Source organism: Camellia sinensis, chromosome 15 (genome assembly GCF_055761805.1).
Source record: "Camellia sinensis isolate YWXY chromosome 15, ASM5576180v1, whole genome shotgun sequence".
Taxonomy (NCBI): Eukaryota; Viridiplantae; Streptophyta; class Magnoliopsida; order Ericales; family Theaceae; genus Camellia; species Camellia sinensis.
The window spans coordinates 12997601-13017000 of record NC_138975.1 but is presented as its reverse complement, the minus strand read 5'-3'; the positions used below and the strand labels follow the sequence as shown (position 1 = coordinate 13017000).

The 19400-nt window shown below is 37.8% G+C and overlaps 1 protein-coding gene across 1 annotated transcript in view; it reads left to right on the top strand.

Annotated features, from left to right (window-relative positions):
- Positions 1-2137: 2137 nt before the first annotated feature.
- LOC114283689 (B-block binding subunit of TFIIIC) overlaps positions 2138-19400 on the top strand; it is a 35023-nt gene continuing 17760 nt past the window's right edge. Inside the window, exons 1-11 of the mRNA XM_028226566.2 lie at positions 2138-2729; positions 4102-4501; positions 4591-4662; positions 4754-4816; positions 5453-5665; positions 5949-6306; positions 6390-6556; positions 6653-7405; positions 8059-8343; positions 13817-13972; positions 15804-16240. Coding sequence (XP_028082367.2) covers positions 2356-2729; positions 4102-4501; positions 4591-4662; positions 4754-4816; positions 5453-5665; positions 5949-6306; positions 6390-6556; positions 6653-7405; positions 8059-8343; positions 13817-13972; positions 15804-16240 — 3278 coding nt within the window. The 5' untranslated portion in view covers positions 2138-2355. The remainder of the gene's footprint in view (positions 2730-4101; positions 4502-4590; positions 4663-4753; positions 4817-5452; positions 5666-5948; positions 6307-6389; positions 6557-6652; positions 7406-8058; positions 8344-13816; positions 13973-15803; positions 16241-19400) is intronic.

Sequence of the window (19400 nt, the reverse complement as noted above, 5' to 3'; positions counted from 1 at the left end):
GTTACCTCTTTCTTATGAATATTAATTTAAGATTTAAATATTTTAGTAATGTTTTGTTTTTTTATTATAAAAAGATATGCATAAAATAGAGATAGTGATATGATAACTTATAATAATTTTTTGACTTTTTAACTAAAATTAAAAGTTGCCAAAAGAAGCAAATACACTTGCACCGTTGTAATAGTAAATTTATTTAAAGTTTTTTCATTTAAATATAATTTGTTTACCAACTAAAGCCAACAATTAATTATTAAATTAATACCTAAGAAGAGTTAAACTCTTGTCCTCTCCCTATAACCACTTAGACGTTGCTCTTCTGCTCCACTCTTAAAAGTGGAATCCAAATCCTCCATTTAAAAGAGACTCTGTTACAGTTAGGGGTGGGCAACGGATATACCGATCCACCAAAATCGACCGAACCAAACCGATCCGCCGCATTTTGGACGGATGCGTGATGACGAGCGGACGGTTGCGGATTGATTTTCTCCAATCCGCCAATCTGGCGGACGGATGGCGGATTTGAGATTCCTTTGGCTGCAACCGAACCGCCAAACCGCGAGCACCCCTAGTAATTTATAAGACTTTGTATTTTCAGTTTGTTTAAATATTTTGTTTGTGTTTTCAATTAAAAAAGAGTTTAAATATTCTGTTGAAAAAAAATTTTCAACTTGAATATCTTTTTTGAATTAAAAAAATAAACGTATTATTTATCTATATTTTTTGGTTTTTAAATCTATCTCTAAAAATAATAAATAGAAAATATGATATATGTTGGTTGGTTTTTGTTTTCAAAAACAGATATAGATGCAACAATACAGAGACATACAATCTCTACTACTGTTTTGTTCATGGTTTTGGTGGTTTGAATTATTTTTATATTTTAAGAACCACATATTGTAATACTTTATGTGGATGAGGCATGCAGCGATTGTGATATTCTAAAGTTTCAAACTTTCTCGCTTTGAATGAGGCATGCAGTGATTGTAATATTTTTTTAAGTCATTGACTATAATACTTTTTTCTTCTTTTTTTGAGGAAGTGCATAAGTTGAATTATGTTGAAAATTTATAAAATTTTAAACCACCAAACCGATTCGCATCCATCCGCCAAACCGCCGAACCGCTCAATCCACATCCGTCGGATTGGCGGACGGATGCGGATTGATTTTCTCCAATCCACCAATCTGGCGGACGGATGGTGGATTGAAAGTTTCGTGGCCGCAACCGACCCGCGCCCACCCCTAGTTACAGCCCCTTAGTTTTGTTTAAATATAAACTCACATCGATTTAACTAATAAATATTTATGCAACTTCTCATTCAAACCTTCACATTGTAAAATAATAATTTAAATAAAAAAAATTGATTATCTATACTACTATATATATGAGTATCTAGATTTTATGCGAAGTGTTCAGTTATCTATAAAAAGACGGAGAAGAATAAGTTAGATAACAAGATATATATGTGAGCACCTAGATTAGTGTTTTGAAACTTTTTTTTCTTTATGCCAAATGTCCAGTTATTTATAATAAAAAAAAGAAAAGAAGCAGAAGTCAGAACAAGGCTTGAACTTAAAATCACAAAGTTAACAAAAAAGACTACTACCAAATGAGGTTACAACCAATATATATTAAATATTATATTTTATTTTTATTTACTTAACATTACACATCTTATTTGGTTTCAATTTTTTAAATTTATTTTTTTAGAAAATTATTATTTTTTATTTCTTGTATATATATATATATTTTTTGTTTTCAGTGATTTTTTTTAATATTTTAAGAATTTTTAAAAATTTTTAGCTACACTTAATATAAATACATTTTAAAAGTATAATATTTGTGATTGTTTTTTAAAAATTCACTAAATATTAAAAAAAATACGAAAATAAAAAAATTTAATTTAAAAAAAATTAAAACTATGTTTAATTTTTACTTTTTTGATTAACAACTTAGGTCAAGTTTGGCTATCTTAAATAAGTATACACTTTTTATCTTTTTTTATCACATTATCTCTCTATTTTTTTGTATATTTTTTTATAAAAAGATAAAAAATATATTTATTTAGATTATCCCAAACAACCGATGTGATGGAAATTTACCGGGAAAAGAATAATAATCTCGGCTTTTGACCAAACGCAACGCAGAATTTTCACAAATTGCTTGATTAATAATCACTCTTTTTTCTCTGCAGTACGATTCGAACCCTAAACCTAAAACTCTCTGCAAAAACCTCCAATCCACATCTCTGCTTCACTACTCTCGATCAAACCAAACCCTCTCTCTTGCGCGCCAAAACCCAACCCAATCTCCAACCACCATAACCGTTTCATGCTCTTCTCTTCCTCCTTCACCAATGGACTCAATCGTCCACTCAGCTCTCGAAGAAATCTGCTCTCATGGCGTCAATGGCCTCTCACTCTCAACCCTCTGGCCCAATCTCCTCCATTCTCTCTCCTCCCATGGCCTTCCTCTCTGCCACAACGTGAAAAAAGCAATCTGGACCAACCTCCTCAACCTCCCGGGGCTTCAATTCGAAGCTCAAGGTGTTTTGTATGATTCTCAGGATCCGGAGATTCGGAAGTTGGAGGATTGTGAGAGGTTGGAGTTGAAGATTGTTGCGGCTGAGCATCTTCGCAATAGTTTTGTTGGGATTTATGATATTAAGGCTTCTGATGCTGGTGTTTCGCAGCCCCAGCGTCGCGCGCTTGAGCGTCTCGCCATTGCCAGGTTTGTCTCAGTGATTTATGCTAATGAGTGACTTCGTGTATCGTTTAAATTGGAAATTGTGTAGAAGGGTGCTAATGAGTGACTTGTGCATTGTTTAATATTAGAATTTGTGTAGAAGTGTTTTGAAAAGGGTGAAAATCAATGAATTTGGACATTTTCTTACATGGACAAGAGAGCAGTTATATGGAACTTTGAGAACTGTTTATTGGGTTGGTAAAGAATTCACGGTATGTCAAAGGTAGTTCCTTGTGGGTGAGAGATTGGCTGATTGCCACGTGCAATTGATTGGAATTAGAGGGTGTTTGGGTTTTTTATTTTATTTTTATTTTTATGCTTTTAGAGCTATAAAAGAATGTGTTTGAGAAGTTGTTAAAATTTTTATTTATTTATTTATTTATTTTAATGAAAAAGTTTCTATTTTGGCAGCTAGGGAAAAAGCAGCTTATTGGTTTATTTGGATCAAAAATCCACTTCCCAAAATAGGTAGCTTAGTGGCCTTTAGGCTTTTTTAAAGCCAAAAATTGACCTTTTTAGGTTGTCCCCAAACACCCTTATTTTTTTGTTTGATACATCAGAATAAAAAAAACACCCTTATTGGATAAATACTTTGGTTAGATACTGCTTTAACACAAAGAGGAAGCAGTAGCCCAATTGGTTAGATTTGGTGGTTTCAATTGGGTCTGTTCATTAGACTATTATTAGGTAGTGTTGGTTCATTGGAATGGAATGAAGTGGAATAGAATTGAATTGACTATTCCATCAAAATATCCATTCTCATGTTTGATTGACTAAAAAGTTAATAAATAATACATTGTAAATGGAATCATCATTTAACATTGTAAGGGAATGATCATTCCATTTCATTCCAGTCAACCAAATAGAGCATTCGGGAATGCAGTGAACCTTGAGAATCAGGTCAATATTGGGTTATTGCCTTTCCTCTAATGTTTGTTTTGCAATTTTTGGATATTATATTTTTTACTCAGTTGGTACTAAGGAATGGAGGAAATGAAATTGATGTTTTGATTTTAAGATACTTCATTATAACTGAACTGAGACTAATGTAACCATTCATTCTGCTTTGTTATTCACATTTTCTGGTTCATCTCTTGACTCTTGAGAGAAAAAAAAAGCTCTTGAAAATCAGATGCATGGACATATATACATGTACATATACTTCTTATCAGTAGCGTACACAGGGTTACATAAATTTATGAATCCCTTGCTATGAAGTATGAACTATGTTATTTTTGAATTCACTTGTTAATCTAAACTATCTATAAGATAAGTGAATGTACTCTTTGCCAAGAAACCTATAGAGAAAGTCTAAATATTGTTTTGCATTGTTTGTTGACATATTGGGTTTTTGCAGAACAAATGGTATTACCCAAAGTGAACTTGCTAAGGAATTTGGCATGAAAGGAAACAACATTTTCTATATATTGCGGAATCTAGAGTGCCGAGGGCTGATTGTGAGGCAGTCAACAATTGTGAGGACCAAAGAAAGTAGCAGTGAAGGGGTTCCAAAAAATAGTTCAATTGTGAATACCAATATGCTTCATTTATACCGTTATGCAAAGCATTTGGGTTGTCAACAAAGACTTGAAATTACTAAAGAGGATAAAACCTTGGTGGCTAATGAGAACGCGGATGTAAATGCTGTGAGTGGTGATGGTGCTGCTGAAGAATGCGCTAAAGAGGATGTGTATGTAAAAGATTATCTGCCTGCACTGAAAGCCATCTGCGATAAACTTGACCAAGCTGATGGCAAGGTGACTTGTACTTACATTCTGCAGGCCCATAAGGCTATTTGTGTATCATTATGCTAAACTTGGTTTATGATATGTTTTTTCCTTTGAAGATTCTTGTTGTGGCAGATATTAAGCGGGACCTTGGTTACAGAGGAACTCCTGGACATAGGGCTTGGAGAAATGTAAGTTTATATTCAATTTTTATTCATTTAACTATGGATTGTTTATCCTTTCAATTGTTTTACTGATTTTTCGCAGCAATGTGTTTTTTAGATCATTAACAGGCTGAAAGATGCTCGTGTAGTTGAGGAATTTTGTGCAAAAGTGAACGAGAAAGTAAGTCAAAAGCATTGTTTCTGAATGATGACTCTGTGTTACTTCAAACTCCTAGTTTCTTTTCTCCTTTTATTTCATTTCCATTATTTAAATATAATTAAACTATTGCTTTCATTTTCACTCCCTTACTTTTCTCCCATCTTGTTAAACTAAGGCAGGTATTTTATTTATCCAAAAAAAAAAAAAAAAAAAAACACTAAGACAGGTATTTGCACAATTTTCTTTGATTCGTCATATTATGGTACAAATAGGAGTAGTCAGTTAATACAAACTTTTTTTGTTGATTCATTTGGAGTACCATTGGTTCATTTTTCATCCTCCGCAAGAGTGCATTCGTCCTTGAAATTAGTTTGATGAGATTGAGTCATTTGCTGGGTTGTTCAACCTAATGCTTTTTAAGCTTACGTATTTATAGGATTAAATGTGAAGGTGATTTATAGGTTGACTTGAAAGCAGATTAAATGTGGATGATTTGGTCTTGTTCATCCACACATTATGCACTACACATGCACATTTTTACCTATTGAAATATTATGCATGAATATCTTGTTGTTTCCAACTGAACGAATTTCTGACAGTTTGTGGACAAGAACTCTTCATTTCGTTCACTGCTTGATATCATTGTTCTTTTAACAGGCGGTCAACTGTTTGCGTTTGCTGAAAAGCTTTTCCCCAAAGAATTTTGAGCCTAAAACTACTGGACTTGGAGATGATGATCCTGACACGGAACAACCGGTGAAACTGGGAAAGAGAGGTCAAATCACTGACCAGCTAGTGGAGCTTCCCATCGAACATCAAATCTATGATATGGTTGATGCTGCAGGAGCAAAAGGGATAACTATTACTGAGGTGAGCTCCACTTTGGTGATGGGCTTTTAGATTTTTTTTTTTTTTTGGGTGTGTGTACTTTCTGAGCACGCTCCACCCTTCAGGTGCTTTTTGCTAATAAAATTTACTTACTAAAAGAAGTTTGATTTTGGTGGACTATGGTTCTAGATTATGTTCATGGTATGTATATTTTCTTTTAAGGTGTGTTTTTATGGTTTGGTTTCGTACAATGCCTTCTTGAAAATGCCTTTATATTGCAATGCAGATCACTAATTTTCATGCATGTTTATAACATTATGAACAGGTCTGCAAGAGGCTTGGGATAAACAACAAACGGCATTATACTCGGCTTCTTAATATGTTCTCTAGGTTTGGAATGCATCTGCAGGCAGAAAGCCATAATAGAGGTGTGGCTTATCGAGTTTGGACATATGGGAACTTCAATCCTGAAACATCTAATATTGTTGCGAGTAAGCCAGAAAATGTCTTGAATGAAAATGGTGCTTCTAATCCTTCTGCTGGGGATCTTGTTTGGCAAGAGAAGTCAGCTGAAACCATTCCAGCGTTAGATCTTTGGACTTCTAAAGTTGATGGTAGAGACATCAGGAAATCTCAAGAGAAGGTGATTGAAGCAGAACTTTCTCATGGTTCTCCAGCAGATGGTGAGTGCAACATTATGATGCTTTTGTAGAAGCAATCTACAGAATTTTGGCCAATGAGCTAACTGGTATAGTTTCTCATGCAGAACTTTGTGTGGTGAGTACAGAAGCTGCATCAAATGTTGGTCCACAGGAAACATCACCCCTTCTTGTGTCAACACCTCCTAGACAACGATCATATCAGAGGTATCCATGTCTCACTTTAACTGCAGATAGTGCCCGAAGGGAGCAGTGGATACTTCAAAGGTTGCAGGTTTTTCTCATCATCCAGTAACTCTTGTTTCTTTAATTTACTAGGGCACACATCTACTTATTTAAACCCCTGTATGATTCATTTCTCTTTGAGCAGAAGGAGAAATTCATTATTAGAGCTGAGCTACATAGAGGGCTTGAGAGTCTTGAGAAGGACAAGCATACAATGATGGACAGAAGGACCTTAGATCGTATTCTGAATAAACTTCAAGAAGAAGGACACTGTAAATGCATTCGAGTTAGTGTTCCTGCTGTCTCAAACTGTGGTCGCAGTCGTATAATAGATGTGGTTCTGCAACCATCTGTTCATGTATCCCCTGAAACATTGGGTCAAATTCATGAGAGATTGAGGTCTTTTGATATGGAAATTCGTGCCCAAGGCTCTTCTCGATTAAAGAAGGGTCAATCAGTCCCTATATTGGATGGTGTCCAGAGAATTTTAAAACCTGCAAAATTAGATTTCCAAGCTGAGAGGTCAGAAGCCATGCGCGCTAATGGATTTGTATTGGCAAAGATGGTTCGCACAAAGCTACTGCACATCCATCTATGGGGCTACCTCAGTAGTTCACCTGGTTGGGATGATGCTCTATCATCTGGTAAACATGGGTATGACCTGAAGAATCCTCATAGCACTTGCAAATTGTTTGCACTGGATGCGGCTATTAAGGCCATGCCACTTGAGCTGTTCTTGCAAGTAGTGGGGTCCACTCAAAAGTTTGAAGATATGATTGATAAATGTAGGAGTGGTTTGCAGCTTTCTGATCTTACTGAACAGGAATACAAACTCCTGATGGATACTCAAGCAACTGGACGGCTGTCATGGCTTATTGACATTTTGCGACGTTTGAAGGTCTAACGCTTGATGACATCTATAGAAAAATATTGTTGTAATCAATGTTCTCAGCATTTCTGCTGCTCTATAGTTATTTGATTTTTGCGTTTCCATATGCATTACCTGAAGGATACGGAGTTGCATCTGTTTAGCAATTGGGTTAGGGGCCTTGCACTGTTTCAAAGTAGCATGATCAGCAAACTGATATATGAGGGAGCTAAAATTACAGAAGGCCACATCCTGTTTCTTTCATACAAATGACTTGTTATGATTTATGGTTCCGTGCTGAAAGTTTAGTAAAATATTTATTAATGATTTTATGTTTTACATTCTTTAGACAGTATAAACATGTTGCAGACTGATTGTAGAGAAATTTGCATTGAATACATTTTAATAATAGTTTTGATTTTTTTTTTTTAACTCTTATTAATCATTTTTTGCAGATGGTTTGTTTTATCAAGGACACGTTATCCCATCTCTCTTTCTCTCACACACACACACCCATTAATGGTTTGGTGTTAGAACACAAGTTTCTGTTTTCCCCATCTTTCTCATATATATATATGTCCTCTTTGTAGAGTAGGTCTGTCACTTTTCTGAAGAGTGATTTTGTATCTAGTTGCTTCTCTGCTATTATTTTAATTCCTGACTAGTTGCAGATTCTATGACAGTTGATTCGGCTGGTAAGGGATGGACATTCAGAAGATGCAGCCAATGTCCCACATGCCACTCTTACATACGCATTGGAACTGAAGCCTTACATTGAAGAACCTGTCTCAATAATTATGCCATCTTCTGGTGTCATTTCTTTCGATCTCCGCCCTCAAATCAGACATGATTTTATTCTTTCAAGCAGAAAAGCTGTTGAGGAGTACTGGAACACTTTAGAGTATAGTTATTCTACTGCTGATTCAAAAGCTGCTTTACATGCATTCCCTGGTTCTGTTGTTCATGAGGTATGGACAATGTTTTGTGTTTGTCTCTAATAGTTGATTAAATATGCCTATGATACTAGACAAGTTGCCTGCGAACTGTAGTATACATTCTGCTTTGAAGTTTTTTGTACCAAAAAAAAAAAAAAAATTCAGAATTAAGCATGTTTGTGATTTTTTAGATTGACTGTTTTTTCAAATAACCTATTTGAGAGTGGTAAAAACTGTTGGCTTATGTAGAACATGTATTGCTGGATGCACCCTTTGGATGTATATGTGATGCCCTTTTTCTTTTGTATATGGATGGCACCCCCTTGGTGCCTTTCTGTTTGTTCATATTTACTTATCAAAAAGAAAAGAAAAAAGAAAAGATACAAAAAGTATATACTGTAGGTTTAGAGAAAAGAAAGAGTTAGGGAATGAAGTAGACTTCATTCCCTTTTATATTGATAATACTGAGTAATTATAAGAGTGCCATAAGGCATAATGTAAGGAAACACAATCGCACAATCATGTATTTCCTATTCTAACATTCCCCCTCAAGCTGGTGCAAAAATATCTCTCATTCCTAGCTTGTTGAGAATGCCATGAAATGGTTTGCTCCCTAGCCCCTTGGTGAGAACATCGACTAGTTGGTCTCCAGTTTTCACAAATGAAATACATATGATACTGCTAGTGAGTTTTTCTTTGATGAAGTGCCTATCAATTTTCACATGCTTAGTTCTATCATGTTGAACTGGATTATGAGCTATGTTGATTGCGGCCTTGTTGTCACAGTATAGTCGCATGGAGTCATTCTGATGGATTTCCAAGTCTTCCAACAACAGTTCAATCCATGGTAACTCACATACACCCTGAGCCATAACCCTGAATTCTGCCTCAGTATTAGATCTAGCAACCACATTCTGTTTCTTACTTCGCCATGTGACTAGGTTGCTACCAACAAATGTGCAATACCCCGAAGTTGATCGTCTGTCAGTGACGGATCCAGCCCAATCTGCATCAGTAAATGCCTCCACACTGAGATGGTTATGTTTTGAGAAATAGAGACCCTTTCTCGGAGAAGCTTTCAGGTATCTCAGGATTCTCATAACTGTGAGAAGTTCTTGGAGCAAGCATAAACTGACTCACCATACTCACGGCTATGGCAATGTCTGGACGTGAGTGAGATAAATATATGAACTTTCCCATTAGTCTCTGGTATCTCTCCCTGTCCACTGGATCTCCCTTTTGATCCTTACTCAGTTTCTGGCCAGTTCTAGAGGTGTATAACATGGTCTACCTTCATGTTCCCAATCCGAGTCCTTTTTTTCTGGTTCTCCGCTATCTCCTTAGAGGGAGAGCGGTATTGATGAGATCGCGGATGAGACGGCATCATATTAGCATGAGTTGTCTTTTTTCCTTTCTCATTAGTGGACTGTTATTTGTGGTGAGGGAGAGCCTAGTAGTTCTGTTGATGAGGAGTCGGATATCGGTGGTCGTTTCGATAAAGCTGATCTTAAGACTTATTCACGGCGTCAGAAAGAGCAAGCTTCTCTTGTGCCACCAAGTCAATCATCATCTCCTATGCCAGTTCCACACCCAGTTTCCATTGATTCTACAGGTAATGATCCTCAACCCATTTCTTCACCTGTTGTTGATGGTCCTGTTACTGATGATTTGAGTCTTCCTATTGCTCTCAAAAAAGGGGTTCGAGCCTGTACTCAACACCCTATTTCTAAATTCGTGTCATATGATTCGTTGTCTTCTCCATATCGTGCTTTTGTTTCGTTTCTTTCTTTTGTGTGTATTCTGCAGGATTGGAAAGAAGCCATCAATGATCTTAAGTGGAAGGTAGCCATGGTAAAAGAGATGCAAGCTTTGAGTAAAAATAACACATGGGAGTTAGTGTCTCTTCCTAATGGGAAAAAACCAGTTGGATGTAAGTGAGTGTTCACCATTAAGCACAATGCAGATGGGACGATTGAACGGTACAAAGAAAGACTAGTGGCCAAGGGATTTACCCAGACATATGGAATAGATTATCAAGAAACTTTTGCCCCAGTAACAAAGATGAATTCCATTCGAGCTATTTTGTTGTGTGTTGCTAATTTGGGATGGCCTTTACAGTAACTAGATATGAAGAATGCTTTCTTCATGGGGACTTGGAGGAGGAGGTATATTTGGATGTACCTCTAGGATTCTCATCTCAGTCTATAGTTGGAAAGGTTTGTAGATTGCAGAAGGTTTTGTACGGTTTGAAACAATCTCCTAGAGCCTGGTTTGGTAGATTCCTAAAGGCAATGCTGGGATTTGGGTATTAGCAAAGCAATGTGGATCACACCTTGTTTGTTAAACGCAATGTACATAAGGTAACAGTGCTTATTGTATATGTGGATGACATAGTTGTGACAGGTAATGATGAGGAGGAGGTGACCCATCTCAAGATGCAGTTAGCCAAGGAGTTTGAGATAAAAGATCTTGGTCCATTGAGATACTTTCTTGAGATTGAAGTTGCCAGATTTGATAAAGGCATCTTCATTTCTCAAAGAAAGTACATTCTAGATCTTCTTGAGGAAACGGGCATGTTGGGCTGCAGACCAGCTGATTTACTGATTGAGACTAATCATCGTCTTTGTAGTGGGGTTGGTGAGCCTGTGGAGAAGGAAAGGTACCATAGACTTGTGGGAAGACTGATATCTCTCTCTCATACACGTCCAGATATTGCCTATGTAGTTGGGATAGTGAGTCAGTTTATGTACGATTCTCGTGTAACTCATTTAGATGCAGTCTATCGCATTTTGAGGTACCTTAAATCTGCCCCTGGAAAAGGAATTTTGTTATCTAATCATGGTCACTTGAGGTTGAAAGCGTTCACAGATGCAGATTGGGCAGGCTCTATAGATGACTGACTCTCTACCTCCGGTTATTGTGCTTTTGTAGGAGGAAATCTAGTCACATGGCGTAGTAAGAAGCCCGCGGTAGTTTCCAGATCTAGTGCTGAAGTTGAATACAGGGCTATGGCACATAGAACATGTGAACTAATGTGGCTTCAATCTTTATTGAGTGATATAGGGCTTGATTGGAGTGATCCCATTACTTTGTATTGTGACAATAGGGCTGCTTTTAGTATTGCACACAATCCTGTTCAACATGACCGGACTAAGCATATTGAGATTAACAGACATTTCATTAAGGAGAAGTTGAATAAGGGCGTGGTATGTATGCCTTTTGTTAAGTCTGAAGATCAACTGGCGGATGTTTTTACTGAGAGTCTTAGTAGTAAAGTCTTTCACCCTATTTGTTACAAGTTGGGCATAAGAAACATCTTTGCATCAACTTGAGGGGGAGTGTTAAGTATTAAGGGTAGTTTGGTCTTTATGTCTTATTCTTATTAGTATAAATAGTTCTATGTAAGGGGGAAACCCTATGTTTTTGAATTAAAGAATACAACAACTCTCTCTCTTGTCGTTCTTCTTCTCATCATCTATTCAATAATCCATGGTACAGTCACATGAGAGAGCAATGCATATGGGAAGGAAGCCAAGTTACCTGAATTGGCAAAAGAAGAATAGGGTGCACCTGTAGTAGAAATGGAGGCTCGACGGTCTAGCAAGTAGCGAAGAACAATCTCAAAATACGAGGCAGATAACCCCGAAACATTAGCAACGGAGGAGACAATTGGAGATGAAGATGGTGGCTCAACAGTGTCTGAAAGATGTGCTCGTGCATTGGCCCCTCGGCCTCTAGACTGACCAGACCTACCCCCGTGAGTACCAGGACGGTCTCCTTGGCCACCAGAGGGGGTTCCATGCAGCTTCCAACAAGTCTCTCGTGTGCGGCGAGGTCAACGACGGTGGTCACAGTAAAGATTATCCTTCTCAGAGGAAGGACAAGAACCACGAGTCACACCGTCACCATCACGAGAGGGTGCAGAAACCAAGGCCGAGCGATCAGTAGTAGTAGACGGAAGCATTGCAGAGCAGCGACTCTCCTTATTTTGCACGAAAGCAAAGGCTTCCTGGAGAGAATGAAGCACATCCATACCAAGTACTCTTCTCCGAACTGGATTATACTCCACATTTAAGGCTTCCAAGAACTTGAAGACCCGTTCTTGTACCACAAACTTCTAGAAACCAACAGAATCAGGGGGACTGACAGGCTTGTAGTCCTGAAGGTGATCAAGTCGCTTCCACCCATTATTAAGGAAGGTAAAATATTGAAAAATAGTCATCTCACCTTGGACAGACCTTTCAATGGAGCGACGTAACTCAAAAGCCTAGGAGAAGTTCTCCTTCCTGGAGTAAGTAGTAGTGACAACCTCCCAAATATCTTGGGCAGTGTCCATAGGCACGTAGCCTCGCCTATCTCCGGAACCGTAGAATGGATCAACTAACCCATAATCACAGAATTGGTGATCTCCCACTGGTCATAACGAGGGTATGTAATACTAGGTGCCTGGATCCTCCCATCAACATATCCCATCTTCCTTCGGCTCTTCAAGAAAATAGTCAGACTTTGTGACCACGCTAGGTAATTCTGACCGTTGAATAGAGAGGTGGTGATTTTAAGGCCAGGGTTGAGGTTATCAGTCATAGTGGAAGGGATAATAGAACTCTCGCTCTGAGATGGCTAAGAGGTATGAGATTCACTGGTCAAATCTGTCATGGAGACTCCACTAACAATACCTCAAACACGATGCCAATCACAAACCCGAAAAACGAGTGGAAGGAAAGACACAACTCCTATGAAAGCATAAAGAAGAAAAAGAACTTTTTTTTTTGGTTTTTTTTTTTTATTGCCTTTTTTTTTTTTACTGCATTTATTTTTTTTTAATTTAAAAAAATGTAAACAGACTAAACAGGAAAAAAAACAGAAACTACCAAATACGACCAAGGTCAGACCAGGGCCATTCGTGAGGCTAGCCGACCACCCAGAGAGGACCCAAGGCCCTAGGCGACCAGTGGGAAGGCCTCGACGGCCCTAGTCGAACCCCCATGAGCAAGCGACAGTCACCCAAAAGCCTAGTTGACCAACCAGGAGACCACGATGGCCCTAGTCGAACACCCAGGAGCAAGCGACAACCACCAAAGGGCCTAGGCGACCTACCAAGAAATCACTATGGCTCTCGACAAACAAGAGAGGGTTGACGACTGTCCCAGGCAAGGGTTTGGGTGGCATGGGTAGTCCTACGGTGGAAGAGAAGGAGGTTATGATTGACTTTAGGTACCTCCTGATGAGGCTCTGATACCATGTAGGTTTAGAGAAAAGAAAGAGTTAGGGAATGAGGTAGACTTCATTCCCTTTTATATTGATAATACTGAGTAATTACAAGAATGTCATAAGGCATAATATAAGGAAACACAATCACAAAATCACGTATTTCCTATTCTAACTTAATTCCTATTCTAACATATATATGTTCAAAATAATGATTTGCACCAAGTATCTCTCTTCCCTTAATTTTCTTTTGTTTCTTTTGCTTAAGTGTGAAGAATCATAACAATATTTTATTCAGGTATTTTTTTTCCGATCATGGGCCTCGGTTCGAGTAATGACAGCAGATCAACGTGCCGAGCTTCTCAAGCGTGTTGTGAATGATGACCCAAATAAAAAACTTTCATTTAAAGAGTGTGAGAAGATTGCAAATGATCTTAATTTGACATTAGAGCAGGTGAGTTTCTGTTTCAGTTTGCTTAACATGTTTCTGTTTTTTGTTTGGTGAAACTATAATAGTCATTCAACAGGTTGCAATCACCTTGCAATAATTATGTTGACATGATCTATTAGTGCAGTCAGTTAATTGGCTTTGGGGGTTTACCCTAATATATCAATGTATTGATTAATTGGATAGCTTTGACTTTTAATATCTGAAATTGCCTTTGGACATTTAGGGATAATTATATGTATGCCCTCTCCCCCCTTTGCCACAAAAAAACGAAAGAAAACCCCCCAGCTCTATTACCTATAGTCTGATAATAATAGGATACTAGGAAATTAGCAAATTGTAGAATCTGAAGTGTCATCATAAATGAGGCTGTTTGATCAATTCCGCTTTGCATATATTGAGCTCAGAATGTGAGAATTACACTCTTAAATTATGTTGGTGAAGCAGCTTCGAAAAAATGACGACCCTTCGTTATTGTCATTTTAGATGTTTCTTCACCGCAATAAACTTGAACCCCCCTTAACAGTTGCTCTTCATGGTTGCAATTGGAGAGCATGCCAGCTTATGTGTGTGGGTGTGGGTGTGGGTGTGGGTGTGGGTGTGGGTGAAAGATCACTGGCATTATTGGAGAAAAAGGCTGCAGTCTGAATTTGAGAATGGCGCTTAATCTTTTTCTATTCTTTAATACAACCTTTTCCATTGATTATTATTGTAGAAACATGTCATGCAAGTATTATTACTATTGCTTGTTGGAGAGTTTGATATGCATTGTTGGGCCCCTTTCCTAACAGCTTAAATTTTGGGACTAGTAGTGATCTAACATCGTATCAGAGGTTAGGCCAAAAGAAAAGTCTCTCCATTTATATTTATTTTCCTTTTGTATTCTGTTTCTCTACATGTTTGTATGTTTGCATCTCCATGTGCAAGATGAGGTTGCGTTTGAGGGAGGGTGTTGGAGAGCTTGATATGTATTGTTGATCCCCTTTGCTGATAACTTAAGCTTTTGGGACTAGTGGTGATTTAACATTGCCCGCCATCAAAATCACAGAATAACTAAAATATATTGTATTTATTGAGGAACAGGCTTTGACATTCCAAATGAACTTCAAATATGGATTTGCTAAGAGATCAACACAACCAACAAAGTATATAACTTAATCAAATGTACTCAGAGCCAATTAAGAACAACTAGCCAAGTTCTATATATGAACTATTCCTTCTTCAAAATTGCAATAGCAAGTAATCAAGAAAACTCACATGAGACCAGCAATTTTAACATGGAAAACTTCAATTGAGAAAAAAAAAAACCACATGCACAATGTTGGAGAATTAAATAATATAAACAATGAGTGATTACAAGAGTTGCTTACAATCCTTTAGATGAATCAACATCCCACGGATCTAAGTCCCTCTTGCTGAATTCACGGTCAGCACTCCCTGTGCTAGATCTCCTTTGCCTTGAGCCACTCAATTTTAATCTCGCATCACTTTTATTAATCTTGCATGCACTCGATGTTAACCTTAAAGTTTGGGTTTCCCCTTTGTGTCTTTTGATGAAGCCCCCTTTTACGTGGCACCCTAATTTTCTTTGATTAAAGCATTGTGAGTTTAATTAAGTTGTTATTATCGTTATTACAGTGTTTAGCTCGTTTGAACTGCATTGTAAAATACCTCTATGCTTATTAATTGTTTACACACCCTTTTCTCTTCAAGGTGTTTTAAGATATTTACCTTTTTATTTATTTATTATTTTGTTAAGAAAAATGATTTGGGCTTAAAATGATTAGTGTTGGCTCAGTTAGTTTTTCTAAGCCACATGGGAAAATGTCACTTGCAGGTGCTTCGTGTCTATTATGATAAGCGGCAACACCGTCTTACAAGATATCAAAGAGATTTAAATGTAGAAGGGGAGGACTTTCAGCCGCTTAAGAAAAGACGTGTTTCATCTTCACGGAATAGAAAAAAAACCTCAGAAGGAAGGTCATCAAGGCATAGAAAAGCTCACACTGCAGATAGGCACTCAAGTGGGCAGAGGTGTGTTAGATTATCTGATGCTGATAATCAGTTCACAGAAGAACAAAATTTATTCTCAGCTTCTTTGGGAGAGCATAACAGTAATTTAGAATCATGTCAAGATGAAGATCACATGGAGGCAATAGAAGAGGCAGAGTCAAATGAAGAAGCGGAGCATCGTTCTTTTATTCACGAGTGTGCCCTTTCAAGGATGAAACCAACACGTCAAAGAAAGTTTTCATGGACAGAAAAGGCCGAAAGGTACCAGAATTTTTTTTTTTTTTTTTTCTTCAATAGATAACGATCTATTAATCTTGAGGTTGTGGGTTTGAACCTGAAGGCAGCTACTTTGTGCAAATTATGGCAAAGGTTAGGTCATGTTTGCTAAATACTCAAATTATCTAAACTTTGTGCTATAAAATGTAGGTCAAACTAAACAAGATCTTTGTCAATTTTGAGGAGAAAAAAGGTTAAAGGTATGAGTGGTATCTCATCCCCATTTATATTAAATCATCACCATAATTACAGGAGTGCCCTAAGGCATAAAATAAGGATACTGAATGTACATAAGAATAAAATAGGAAATATTCTAATACATTCTAACACTCCCCCTCAAGCTGGTGCAAAGATATCTCCCATGCCCAGCTTATTAAGAATGTCACGGAATGGTTTATTCCCTAATCCTTTGGTGAGAACATCTGCCCGTTGGTCCCCAGACCTCACGAATGGTGTACATATAATGCCACTAGTGAGCTTTTCCTGGATAAAATGCCTATCAATCTCCACATGTTTGGTCCTGTCATGCTGAACTGAATTGTGAGCTATATTGATGGTTGTTGTATTGTCACAGTATAGCCTCATAGAATCTGTCAGATGAATCCCCAAATTCCTCAAAAATAGTCTAATCCATAATAGCTCACACATACCCTGAGCTATAGCTCTAAATTCAACCTCTACATTGGACCTTGCCACTACATTCTGTTTCTTGTTTCTCCAAGTAACTAGATTTCCTCCTACAAAGGTACAATAACCAGAGGTTGACCTTCTATCAGTGACTGATCCAGCCTAATCAACATCCGTATATGCCTCCACACTAAGATGACCATGTTTTGAGAAATAGAGACCCTTTTTCGGAGAAGACTTCAAGTACCTCAGAATCCACATAACTGCCTCTAAGTGAATTGCACGTGGAGCATGCATAAACTGGTTAAGCATACTCACTGCAATAGCAATGTCAGGACACAAATGGGATAAGGAGATAAGCTTACCGACTATCCTCTAGTACCTTCCTTGTTTACAAGCTCGCCTCCTTGATCCTCACTAAGCTTCAGTCTAGGCTCTAGTGGTGTATCACAGGCTTTACTTCCAAGCATCTCAATTTCTTTTAGCAAGACAATCACATACTTTCTTTGATATATGAAGATGCCATCTTTGGATTGAGCAACCCCTATACCTAGAAAGTACTTCAAGCTGTTTAAATCTTTGATTTCAAAATCAGTGGCCAAATTCTCCTTTAACTAAGGAACCTCCTCAACATCATCCCCTGTGAGTACAATATCATCCACATAAACAATAAGAGTTGTCGTCTTACCATGTGATGAGTGTTTCATGAACAAAGTATGATCAGTTTGACTCTGTTTGAAACCATATCGCAGCATGGCCTGAGTAAACCTCTCAAATCAAGTCCTAGGATACTGATTGAGTCCATAAAGTGTCTTGCGTAGTCGGCACACTTTTCCTTTGGTTTTAACATCCTCAAAGCCTGGGAAAATGTCCATGTACACTTCTTCTTCTTCCAAATCTCCATGAAGAAAAACATTCTTCACATCAAATTGATGGAGAGGCCAGTCAAGATTAGAGGCAAGGGAGAGGACCCTGATAGAGTTCATCTTAGCAACAGGAGCAAATGTCTCCTGGTAGTCTACTCCATAAATCTGTGTAAAGCCTTTGGCCACCAATCTTGCCTTGTAACGTTCAATTGAACCATCGGCTTTGTGCTTCACGGTGTACACCCACTTACATCCAACATGTCATTTGCCCTTAGGTAACTCAGCTAATTTCCAAGTGCTATTTTTAGCAAGGGCTCTCATCTCCTCCATCTTGGCATGCTTCCACTCAGGAGTAGAAAGAACATCCTGAAAATTAGAAGGAAGACTCACCGAAGATATTTTAGACAGGAAAGCTTTATAGGAAGAAGACAGATTAGTGTAGGAGACAAAATGAGAAATAAGATGTTGAGTACAAGACTTAACCCCCTTCCTTTTAGCAATGGGAACATCGAGATCAGACAGAATAGAGTTATCTGGAGTTTCATCAGAAGAAGAGGATTCTGGACACTCATTAGAAGGAGAAAATAGCAGTGGAGAATCCGAATCGGTCTCTTGTACCCAAGTAACTTTTTTTCTATTCTTGTCCCTGTCATAAACTTTGCCGTTTTTCACTGTGGATTTAGACTTAACATTTTTCACTGCAGAGTCAGACTCAACATTTTTCACTGCGGAGTCAGACTCAACATTCTCAATAGCTAGGTCACCATTAACATTGTCAACCTGCTTAATCACTGATGGTAGTGATACAGTGTAAATTTAGAGAAGAGAAAAGTTTAGTTAGAGGTATGTGTGATATCTCACCGTCTTGTATATTAACTCATTGGCATAATTACAGGAGCATTCTAAGGCATAAATAAAGATACTAAATATACAAAAGAATGAAATAGAAAATATTTCTATATTCTAACATTCTATATTCTAACACTCCACCTCAAGCTGGTGCGAAGATATCTCTCATGCCTAGCTTGTTGTGAATGTCACAAAATGATTTATTTCCTAAGCCTTTGGTGAGAACATCAGCCAGTTGGTCCCTAGACCTCACGAATGGAGTACATATAATGCCACTAGTGAGCTTTTCCTTGATAAAATGCCTATCAATCTTCACATGCTTGGTTCTGCCCTGCTGAACCGGATTGTGAGCTATATTGATGGCTGTCTTGTTGTCACAGTATAGCCTCATTGAATCTGTCTGATGAATCCCCAAATCCCTAAAAAATAATCGAATCCATAAGAGCTCACACACAGCCTGAGCCTATAGCTCTGAATTCAGCCTCTGCACTGGACCATGTAACTACATTTTGTTTCTTGCTTCTCCAAGTTACTAGATTTCCTCCAACAAAAGTACAATAGCCAGAGGTTGACCGTTTATCAGTGACTGAGCCAGCCCAATCAACATCTGTATATGCCTCCACACTCAGATGACCATGTTTGGAGAAATAGAGACCTTTTCCTGGAGAAGACTTCAAGTACTGCAGAATCCGCATAACTGCCTCTAAGTAACTTGCACGTGGAGCATACATAAACTGACTAACCATACTCACCGCAATAGCAATGTTAGGACGCGAATGAGATAAGTAAATAAGCTTATCCAC